The 11088-nt window shown below is 55.4% G+C and overlaps 4 protein-coding genes across 4 annotated transcripts in view; 3 read left to right on the forward strand and 1 right to left on the reverse strand.

Moving 5' to 3' along the window:
- Positions 1–1405: 1405 nt before the first annotated feature.
- On the forward strand, positions 1406–3857 carry C8A04DRAFT_13625 (uncharacterized protein; the record flags this gene model as incomplete). The annotated part of the gene is made up of 2 exons (XM_062777786.1): positions 1406–1590; positions 1664–3857. The coding sequence occupies 2 exons, from the start codon at positions 1406–1408 to the stop codon at positions 3855–3857; spliced, it is 2379 nt and encodes a 792-aa protein (XP_062635407.1).
- A 1016-nt stretch (positions 3858–4873) lies between these two features.
- C8A04DRAFT_13603 (peptidase family M49-domain-containing protein) lies at positions 4874–5922 on the forward strand (the record flags this gene model as incomplete). Its single annotated transcript, XM_062777775.1, has 3 exons — positions 4874–5015; positions 5234–5283; positions 5362–5922. 3 exons carry the CDS (start codon positions 4874–4876, stop codon positions 5920–5922), a joined length of 753 nt encoding a protein of 250 aa, XP_062635408.1.
- Positions 5923–6845: 923 nt separating this feature from the next.
- On the reverse strand, positions 6846–7966 carry C8A04DRAFT_38682 (uncharacterized protein; the record flags this gene model as incomplete). The annotated part of the gene is made up of 3 exons (XM_062784313.1): positions 6846–7330; positions 7439–7574; positions 7745–7966. 3 exons carry the CDS (start codon positions 7964–7966, stop codon positions 6846–6848), a joined length of 843 nt encoding a protein of 280 aa, XP_062635409.1.
- A 778-nt stretch (positions 7967–8744) lies between these two features.
- The window catches only part of C8A04DRAFT_38683 (uncharacterized protein), a gene marked incomplete at both ends in the record, with an annotated part of 2563 nt that continues 219 nt past the window's right edge, over positions 8745–11088 (forward strand). The window contains 4 exons of the mRNA XM_062784314.1: positions 8745–9071; positions 9301–9478; positions 9832–10849; positions 10894–11059. Of these exons, the coding sequence (XP_062635410.1) occupies positions 8745–9071; positions 9301–9478; positions 9832–10849; positions 10894–11059 (1689 nt within the window). The remainder of the gene's footprint in view (positions 9072–9300; positions 9479–9831; positions 10850–10893; positions 11060–11088) is intronic.

Below are 11088 nucleotides of genomic sequence, written 5' to 3' on the forward strand. Positions count from 1 at the left end.
CAAGAAAGAAGCAAGAGTTCTGGCCATGCTGTGATGGCCGATCCAGAGCACCACTAGTAATTCCCGAATCATGAATTGCGAGCGCGAAGGGATTTGACGGATTCGCCGAATTGAGGTCGTAGTGGGAGGTTGGTCTGCCTGGTGGGGAACGATGCCGGCCATTCCGCGTCCTGGTTCGTCAACCATCGCCGACTTCCCCAACCTCCCCACGAGGTGCGCAAACAAACCCACGAGAGCCGTCAATCTGCGGCTTTATTCGCTCCCGACCAGAAAGCGCGGTCGTGGCGTATGCATGGAAGCCTTCGAGAAGGAACTGATTCATGCGCGGCCAAGGGTTCCCCGACCCATCTCGTCATGTCCCCTGCTCGGGCTCGTCTGGTCTCGAGATTCTGTGCGGCTTCAATGTCAAGATCTTGGGGGGGAATGGCGCTGCACCGAATGCTCATGGGTTCCTTCCGGCGAAGGAAGAGGGCCGGGATAGGCCACCAGTTCTTAGGTCCCCCACATGCGCCGCTATCAGGGACGGAGAGGCCGCGAATTCCCCTCAGTAACGTCAAATCTTGGAGTAGTTAGCGGCGAACCTAGCATTTAGGACTTCATCTTTCATCTGTTCCTCTCCTCAACCTTCTCTCACAGACTCGAGCTTTACGGAGGTGGCACAACGCCTCCATTGGCTCCAAGATATTTGCACCCACGAACGTTTCACGCGAACGGCAGCCTGATGTGGACTGTGGGGGGAGGGCCAGCACTCGCGTGGCACAGGACCTCTCTGAGGCGTCCGCGCCGCCTTTTGCATGCAGGAGACTTGCATTTTGCGGCTGGCACCCCACCAAGACCGGCTGCATGGAAGCTGCACAGAAGCCTTCCATGCAGATGGTCCTTTTTATACTTATGGGGGTACCTGCGCCGCCCACGTTTCGCTGCGCCAATGCTAAGGTAGCGCGCCATCACTTGGCCGAGTGTTGTATCGGCTGCCCAAGCAGGTTCGCAACGCACGTTTCTCTCCGCCAACAACCCATGTTCATCTTTGGCATGGCCAAGCTAGCCTTAAAGACAAAATGCGGGTTTCTTTTTCGCGTTCTCGGGCCACGCTTTACCCTCGTCATGTGGGACAGGGGTTCAGTTGGTATTCGCTACATATCTCCGGAAGCCCTGCGCATCGGCTGGACCAGTATCATACGGAGTTGCCCGTTGGCAAACACATGAACGACAACTTCTCTTTGATCCGGCCCGGGTGAAAATTATGCCCGCCAACGTTATAACCCGGCTTCGGCCAGGCCAGTCAACAGCCATTTACTTCGACGCAGCGTATGGGCTACCAAGCAGCATGGACGACCTCGACGATATTAGACTGCAGCTCCACTCTCGCCAGTCATCGGTCACAACCGCCTCAACACCTGGCTCAATGGAACTCGGTTCCTCCCCCGCATCCAACACGACTGCCCCGACTGCGGCTTCTGGATCTAGAATAGGGCGGCCGCCGCAGTGGACGGTCTCACGATCTCGAAAGCTTGCCCGACTTTACTTGTTCTCAACGCTCTCGATCGAGAAGATTATTAAAGTCCTAGAGGAGGACGGTTTTAGTCCGAGGTGCGACAGGATGCGAAAGGATGCTTTCGAGGTCTATATCTCTTTGTTGGTTGACCCACTGACACTCCCATAGAAAGAACTCGGCCCAGAAAACGATCCACAAGATGCTGGATAACGACCCTAGATATTTGCGCCCCGAGTCCCGAGCTGAAATGAGCAAACGGTTCAACAGCCTTGCCACGTCCACCACCCGACGTAAGCGGAAAGGAGCTTCGGGACGTGGCCCGAACCATATTCAAGACTCGAAACGTGTAAGTACCACTCGGGAGCCTCCCGCATGCGTTTCTGCTGACTGTTGTTTTTATCGGAAACAGGAAGGAAGCATGTTGTCCAGGTCGGAACTGACCTCACCATCTGGGCAAAGTATCAAGTCAGAAGAAGGGCCATCGTTCGACTTTACCACTTCGCCGGATGTCGCAAGCCTGAACTGCTTTACGTTCCCGAACACCGTGAGCCGAGACACGACCGAGGCTGGCGACGAGGAGTGGCAAGCAGGGATAAGGGGTATCAAACGACGGGTCTCGGATTGCTCGACACACTTTGCCTTCCAACTTTCATCGTTGATCAAGGAGTTTACCATTTCGATTTGCTCCGATAACAAATCTACTGGACGCAGGCCGTCCGCCGCGGGTAGCGAGGACTTGAAGATAGCCGAGGAACCCGAGCCGGAGGTGTCCACCGAACCACACGAAGCCTTCCCCGACCCGGGTTTCGCACTCCCCGGCGATTTCCTCACCGCGCACACCCGGAGTTGTGCGGATTTTCCTGGTCAGCAACATGGAAAGGGTCGTTGCTGGTGCTCGATTACCAAAGATACTTGCTCAGATGGTAACTCATGGTTGCTACCGAATGGGAGGCTGAGTCCGAGGGCACAACGTATTCTTGAACAGCCCCTGCCAGGGGACGTGAACCTCTTCGACAGCTTTGGGAACACACCACTTCATTTATTCGCGGCCTTGGAGGGGTATCAGGATGCTCTCTTAATGATGGTTGCGAATTATGAGGGCAGGGGCCTGGAAACTGTCAACACCGCTGGCCAGACCTTTCTTCATGTTTTGAACCTCGAGTGGTTTACGGATCTTTCCAGCCCATCTCCAAGGATACGGCGACTCCTAGGATACGTCAGCGATATGCGCCCTGATGTGTTGTACAAGGCCGACGTCTACGGTAGGACCTTCTTTCATCGCGCGCATTCCGTTCTCCGGGACCCCTCGACGCTCGCCAGTCTCGTGTCACTGTTTGACCCAACACTCACTTCTTCTCGCGATGCGTTCGGGTTTAACCCCGTTCCTGACGCCGACTCGCGTACCCAAAGCCCTTACATTCCACCACGCCGCGTCGGAAGTGTTTCCCCGCAGGTGGAAGACCTTGCTCGGGGAAACGCCAACGGCAGCCGACCCCAGTCTTCGTCCTCCCAGGGGTCTGTTTTGGCCTACCACGCACGGCTTGTCCAGATCATCCACTCATCTTACACGAACCCAACGGTTGAAGATGCCGATGGCCGGAATGGATTACACTGCCTGGCAGAGGCCATCCTCAACCAGCAAGCCATGGACCGACATGTCCGCTCCTCATCTTCGGCATTAGCGTCGCCCAACAGCCGTCCACACCTCAAGCGTAAGCTTGACTCTAAAGAACCTTCTGCTCCACCCTCGCCAACCCCGGGGAACACTTCTTCCATGGCTGCGCCATCTTCATCGCCGCCGAGCATGTCGTCTACAACAGCAGAAGGTACCCTCCCGGCCCGCCTGCGACACTTGCACTCTCTTCTGCACCCATCAGGAGTCTCGGTCACCCATTACGACACACACGGGCTCACACCGCTCATGGCGTTCGTCGAGCACATACCTGATGATCAAGATGACAAAGCCAAAACGCTGCAGGCCATACTCGAGACGCTAGTGCGTGCTGGCGCGCGGTTGGAGGCGCGCAATCGCCGCGGAGAAACACCACTGCTGATGGCGGCACGCCTGGGTCGCAAGGTGGCGCTGGCGGCGTTGTTGGAGTGCGGTGCGAATGTACATGCGCGGGATGCGGACGGGCGCGGGGTGCTTGAGTTGTTAGATGGAGAAGTGGGTGGGGAGAAGGCGCGGAAGGAAGTCGGGCTTTATGCACGGTTAGAGGCATGTCGGGTTTTGTTGACGGGGCGTAGGGAGTGGGGAGTTGGGTATGTTGGCGGAAACGCCGGGCGCGAAGGGGGGTACAGGGAACCGGCGGTGGTGAGGGAGTGGAGGGTGAGAGACGGGGTTCAAGGGGGAATGGTATAGAGGATTAGACGGCTTGAGGTTATTGTAATGTATAAGGCGCATGGGATACTAGACGGATGGCATACACGCTGCGATGTTGGCTCCGTTATGAAGGGTTGTATGATGTGTGTTATGGTAATGAGAAATATTATTTTGTTTTGGGGATACAACGCTCCCCGTTACATCTCTGCTTCCCTTCAGTGACTTCAGGGGCATTATGATACCTCCGGTAATACGTACACAAGGTACTGGCCTGCAAGCACCCAATCCAACAACTGTCCAAGAAACGGTCTTCCTACATTCTCTTCTTAATGACAGCTACTAACCCGGAACAGCGAAAGAAGTGATTTGACGGGATTATGCGAGGGGATGGGTGTACCCAGAAACGTCCCTACGTGCTCGGTTGGGTACCTATTGGGGACCGGGGTCGTAATACAATACCTGACGACCGTGACTGTTGCTAGGCATCACATCCCTTCTACGGTACCAACACGTACTAAAACAACACCGCGATGCTCTTTAAAAAATTCACATGTTTTACTAAGATTAATTGCAAAGTTCCATGATTTCATGGGCGCTGGGTTAAGTGAGGTAGATGGGGAAAGGGTTTTTAATATTTCATTTTTCTCCCAACACTTCAAGTGCCGTCAAAGCTGCGGGACATCGACCACCAGAAGAACGGCAAACAACTGGCCGGGTGGCCTAATTCCCTCGGAAAACCCCATGGCTGATGCAGATCTTGAACGGCAGGGCTTCGCATCGCGAGCTAAGTGGCCCGTTAGGTAGCAGCAGCCGCTATTTTTTCCACCGCATGGTCTGCAGCCTGTTCTAAGATTTGAGAAACAGAGAAAGGCCATTAACAAATCCGAACCACCAACTGAGGTGCGATGTTTTCTCCCCGGCGATTAAAACGTGTTGTAAAAAGGTATGGAAGTTTCTTTGTCTTACCAGTACCTCCTGCTTAAACACTACATATTGACGGATATGCTTATTATTGCGCAGAATAACTTCTAAACTGCTCCCCTCGGACGACGACGATGGGACGCTCCGAGACTCGCCAGAGCTTTATCGCGAAATCCTGCTTTCCTACCGGCCTTCCGTGGGCCTCTAGTGAGAACGACGGAAAGGGACCTTTTGAGGCGAGTCTCTTCCAGGCCCCGGATTTCACAATTGTACATGGTAAGTCACCTTTTTACACCCTTTCCCGCCCTAGAGGCTCCAAGTCTCAGTGCAATAAGCATTGCCTGTATCAGCAGGCTGCCCTTGGAACCGCGACAGAGTTTTCTTGGCGTGGTCACTGGCAGTGAAGGATGCAGACAGTGGGTGGAGGTACTCGGCGTCTTTATTACTATTGAAAAAGGCCACCAGGTCGTCCGGGCCACAGCTACCGTGGGTAGCACTCGCGTGTTGCGCGAGCGTTGTCTGGGATGGTGTCAACCTGCCCAACGTACGTATCCATCCAGTTTATCACTTTGAGGGCTGAGTAGCTATTTCTCTTGGAACGCCTCCGCTGACTCTTTTATAGTATAGTGACATCCGGGAGACCTGTGGCTTGAAGAATATTCAGTTCTGGAACAGGATGGCTATCAGGGTCGAGTCACACCCACTCTCTCGCCACGTTCATCCATCTGAGGCAAAGCCGTTGAAAGCTTCCACCCAGATGGTAAACTTTGTCACAGCATCGATTCACGAGTTGATCGGGCACGGTAGTGGAAAGCTGTTAAGTGAAACGGCGCCAAACGTTTACAATTTCAACAAGGACCGCCCCCCGACAAACCCCTTGACCGGCCAAGCCGTTGAGTCGTGGTATAAGCCGGGACAAACATGGACTAGCGTGTTCGGTAAACTGGCAATAACGGTTGAAGAGTGCAGAGCAAACCTGATTTCATACTACCTTGCCGACGAGAAGGAAGTCCTTCGCCTCTTTGTCTTGGAAGATGAAGCCAGCATTCCAGACTGTCAGTGCAACACTTCGCCCTCGTGCTCCAATTCTTCCCCACGGTATCCACTAATACTCAATGTTAGTCATCCATTATGTGTACCTGACGATCGGGACCAAGGGCATCGACGCCCTCGCCTCGTTTAAAGTGGACGACCAGTCTTGGGGTGACCAGCACGCCAGGGTAAGTCTCCACTCAGCGACTAAGATGGGGGATTCGACCACTAACAAATCAGACACCAGGGCTCATTCGTTATCTTAAGGCACCTGTTGGAGGACGGTGGTGGCACCATCATCGTTGATGACTCCGATGGAACCTTACGCGTTCGTGTCGATCGCTCCACCCAGACTACATGTGCCGCGGTTTGGACTGCTGTTTTCGGCGGGCGCGAAGCGTCAAGTTTCCGCAGTCTAGGCCGCCCCCATAAAAGTACATCTCGGGCGGGGCACATGTTCCTCTCGGTGTCAACAGTACCCGTGCAGTACTAAACCCCTTGCACACATGCACGCGCCGCACACCTCAACAGGTTGGCGGGAAGTTGAACCCATGGTGGCTCACACTTGCGGCGATGAAGGCCACGAGCCTGGCTTAAAATGCACCCACTGGCATTTTCATTGCTGACATCCTCGACACTGTTTGGACAATTGTTCCCTCATACAATCAGTCACGGCTTTTCGGTAAACTACTTCGATCGAGCCGAGCATTGCTCTGTTAATAGACGATATAGTCTTGTGCACAGTGCGGCTACCAACCAAAATGGACGCCGCAGCCAAACGAGTGTGGGCCCAGCTTGTCGCGCGGCCATCCGCAACCGCGGTGCCGTTGACATTCGTTGGGCTTCACAATAATTACCATCGCGGCAATGAGCAACGCCCGCTGCTACCTGACCGTGCCGATAACACGATAGTCAACCTTGTCATTGCGGAGAAACGATGGCGCAGCTTCTGCGCGTTCTTCCGGGACCCCCAAGGTTGCGGGTGGAAAACCCTTCTCCGAGCACTTTACTGGAAGGAGAAAGGCATTGCCGATGCATATGCTCGCTGGTTCATACGCAGAAAAGGGTCAAGAATCAGAAGCTCGGCGACACCCCGCAGATATCTTCGAGACCTGTCGGCACTGTTACTTCAGGTTCCAAGGCTCCGAGCTCGACGAACGTGTCCGAGGTCACATGCTTCAGACTGCCAAACAAGAGCTCGCCCCCAAATTTGGACTGCGAACTCCATTCCTCGTCGGAGAGCACGGCGCGCTCGCCGGAGGTTTCGTGCGTCAGGCCGGTCGAGGTGAAGGATACAGCTGCGAGGCCGGTGGTGTAGGCGGCTGCGTTGGGGGCGAGTTTCTTCTCGAGGATGGAGGGAGTGCGGGAGGTGGTGGTGCCCGGTGCGGTGGAGGGTTTACAGGTGGAGGTGGCGAGGGATTTGCTGATGCGGTCGATATCGACGCCGCCAGCTTCGCGGGCTTGGCGGGCGCGCTCGACAGCTTCTTTGGCGCGCAGGACCTTGTCGCCGATGCGGCCCAGCGCGTCGACGCTGATGCCGCCCTGCTGGCGCTGCGCCTCTTGGTCCTTTGTAGGCAGGGCGTCCTGGCCGTCCTATAGGTATTTAAACTGGCTGAGGTCGCAGCTGGCGGTATTCTGCGGGTCCTGTAGGGTGATGATATCCTTACGGCCGAACTCGGCATCGTTGACCAGGCCGCGCCACATCTTGGGCTTGATGTTCATGCGCTCGACCGTATCCCAGGCGAATATGTTGGCATAGCTGCTGTAGCGGATGGCTACGATATGGGTATTATCGGTGAATACCTTGACGGTGACGGGGTCGATGAAGTTGCCCTTCCCGTCGGTCGGGATGCCGGTGTGGTCGTGGGTCGCGGCCGTGTTGGCATTGCGCGCGAAGTTGAGCTTGATCAGGTCCTGAGCGGCTTGCCGTTGACGGGGTTGGCTGCGTGCTTGTCCAGCTATGTGCTGATGACCTTGACGTCGAAGATGGTGCCGTCGGCCTTGCACACGGGGTTCTGGGAGGGCTGGAGGCTGGCAGCGCAAAAGTTGAAGGGCAGGCGCTTGAAGCTCGCGTGCGTATTGCCGGAGTTGCGCTGCGCCCGCGCGCCCGTGTTCGCCCCGGCGCTGGCACCATAGGCATCCGAGGACGACCGCTCGGAGTGCGTGGTGTACAGCTTGTCAGTGCCCTTCCCCATGTTGGCACATTGCAGTGCAAGTTATTTTGGAAGACGAGGCAAGTTCAAGCCCGAGCCAGACAAGTGACGAAGTGTTGTTGGGCCTTATCAGCGGATGCTTGTCGCTTGCTGCACACAGCAGCTCAAATCATGATGGCGGCTGGGCGGCTAAAGAGGGTGTGCAGGTGTTCGAACAAACCCACCCCACCTTCCCACCCCCCTCCGGCGGCGCAGAACTCAGTGGGTGTCTGCCTGTCCCCTGCCTCTCTAGCCAGTTTCTCTCTTCCTCGCTTGTATCTTCGCAATACTATCAGCACTCGAAAAGACGTGCTGTCCAAGCCACTCACTCCAAGACCGTTCAGCCAAACCTCTCTGACTTCGCATCCCGCAGACAGTCCATAAGTCCATGCAAAGCGGCCAGGCCTCCTGCAAGTTTCGGCCCTCTTACACGGTCGGCGGTTGTTGAAGGGTGTGAGGTTTGATACATGCAGACTGGGGCGCAATGATTGGCCCAGAGCCCTTGTTGTTGGGTTGTTCACCCGTGCCAATGCTACCCCACTGTGTTCCTCCTCCCATTTCTCTATCGCCCGGTTGGCAATGTGCTTCTGCCTGGGGCTGATCAGGCCGTGCGTAAGTGAATGCTATGGTTAAGCATAAGGTAAGCAGTAATGTAGCCAAGTAGATAGTTAAGCGCCTGCGTCGCCTGTCTTCTTTCTCGTCTTCGTCTTCAGTTCGAAGAGCACAACTGTCCCTCGTGCATTTCCAAAAAGACCAAAAACCTAAGAGCGAAACCACAACCATGGAACCGACTCAGAACAGGAGAAAACTCTTGCCAGTCGACGAGCTCCCTATACGATCGTCGGCTCCCGTGCCCCGTCCGAGGCCGACCGTCCCGGTGGACCGAAAGTTGTCCAGGCCACTCCTCCCAACGGTCACAGGCCAGAACGGGCCCTTGACCGCGAATCCAGGCTTCATCAGATGCGAGCCTCCATACCACTCACGACAGTTTCCTGACGACATCAACATAAAACAGTACCGAGCGTTGTGGACTAGGCTGCATCGGGAGGCTCAGCGGCTCGGAGCAATGGGGTCAACGCCCAAGCCGAAATCATGGAGGGCGGTAAAGGTACAGAGTAAAGGTGACACGCAAAGGGTAGTAATGGACCACGGCCTGGATGACGAAGCGAAAGCTGTCGCTGTCGAAAAGCTCTATCTCGGTGCCCAGATGTTTGTGATGCCTTACTAACTGATTTCACGCCTGACTGACGATCTTCCAATGAACGCGAAGCTGACTTGCCTTGTCATGACAGGTACCTGCAGCCCGGCTGCTTGCGGCCCAGCGCTTGGGTCAATAGCTTTGGGGCGGATTGGAGAGACAATGCTCGTGGGATATATTACCGTCATTACCGCTCCCCTGGGTGGGTATCGGCTGGTCGCACTCTGTGGTTGCCTTCATTGCAAGACGATGTCGGAGAGGATCTCGATTGGAACCACCCGGGCGAGACACGCCGCAGAACCCGAGCTCGGAGATTCGTAAGACACATTGTGGACAATGAGCAATGGAAGAAGGCCGAGTTTGCTTGGGAGGCTGACGCCTGGACCGATGTCTTTGGTCTGATGAGGGATGATCCGTTGTTGGCTGTGTAAGTTCCTATCCTGCAACACCACCGATTCCGTAACTGCGTACTGACATCTCTGTTGTGGAAGCGACAAACACGAGTACAACACCTTGGGGAAAGGTGCACACCCAGCCTCGTGCCTTCTCACCGGCAAGACAACATTCCTTGTGAGGAGGCCAGACGCCACTTTCGGACTCGCAACCTTCCAGCCGAAAGATGATCAGAAAAGCGCTATAGGTCACTGGGACCTCGACCATGACCGCTTAGAGGCACTGCTGCTTCACAAACACTGCGGTCTGATTTCGGACCCGCGGTGGGGCGATGCCAACCTCGTGTTCCCATTTGCCGTCTATGAAGCCAAGGGCTGGGGCGGCGACCCCCGTGAAGCCCGCCGACAAGCATGTTCAGCCGGGGCGGTCTACCTCGACCTGCTAGAAGTACTGACGAAACGACCAGGCAAGCACAAGCCGGGCAAAATCATCGAGGATCAAACACCGGAAAGCCGAAACACTCAAGTCTTTGTCTTCACGTCCTTCGGCGCCCACTGGCACATTCTGGTCGGCTACAAGAGGCTCAGGCTCAAACAGGAATATGCCGGGCATGAGGGCATGAGCAAGTCTGTCTACATTTTCCAGCGGATCTGGAGCGCCAGGGTCGTGACTGAGAAGAAGGCCTGGGAGCTCCTCTCGCTCGTCGACCAGATACATCTCTGGGGCGTGACGGACCACCGGGAGTTTGTCATCCGCCACCTGAAACCGTGGCACAGGTATGCCGAGAGGTGCTACGCCCGCGATGTCGAGCACATGCTGGGGTATGTGGATACGGCGGGCTGGCTAAATCCCAAAACACATGCGCGCCAATGGTCTGTACCTCAAAACTGCATCCGGCTTCCCGAATGGATGCCGCACTTGATCAACAACTCTCAGCAACGATACAAACTCCTGATCTCCAGAGCCGCCTTCCAGATCAAAAAAGCTTTTCTGAGGCATCAGGGCACCGCCAAGGCACGCGCGGGTGCCGGTGAGGACATCGACGCTCCCGTTGACGGTGGCGTTTGCGTGATTGACGACAAAGGTCGCTATGGCACGGGTTTCCGCTCGGTGGACGAAGCCGACAGCGATGACTCAACGCCGATCTCAAAGAATCCCTGGAAACACCGACGAAAGGGGTCGAATTCAGACTCGAGGAGGTCAAAGTCGAGGTGGACAAAGTCAAAGAGGTCGAAGTCAAGGAGTTCGGATCTGTGGAGTTCAGACTCGAGGAATTTCGACTCGAGAAGTTTAAAGTCAAGGAGTTTCGATTCGAGGAGTTTCGACTCGAGGAGTTCAGACTCGAGGAGGTTAAAGTCAAGGAGTTTCAACTCGAGGAGGTTAGACTTAAGGAGTTCAGACTCGAGGAGGTCAGACTAAAGGAGGCTAAAGTCGAGGAGTTTCGACTCGAAAAGTTCAGAATCAAGGAGGTTAAAGTCGAGGAGTTTCAACTCGAGGAGGTCAAAGTCAAGGAGTTTCGATTCGAGGAGTTTCG

This window comes from Dichotomopilus funicola, assembly GCF_033296635.1.
Source record: "Dichotomopilus funicola strain CBS 141.50 unplaced genomic scaffold C8A04scaffold_50, whole genome shotgun sequence".
NCBI lineage: Eukaryota > Fungi > Ascomycota > Sordariomycetes > Sordariales > Chaetomiaceae > Dichotomopilus > Dichotomopilus funicola.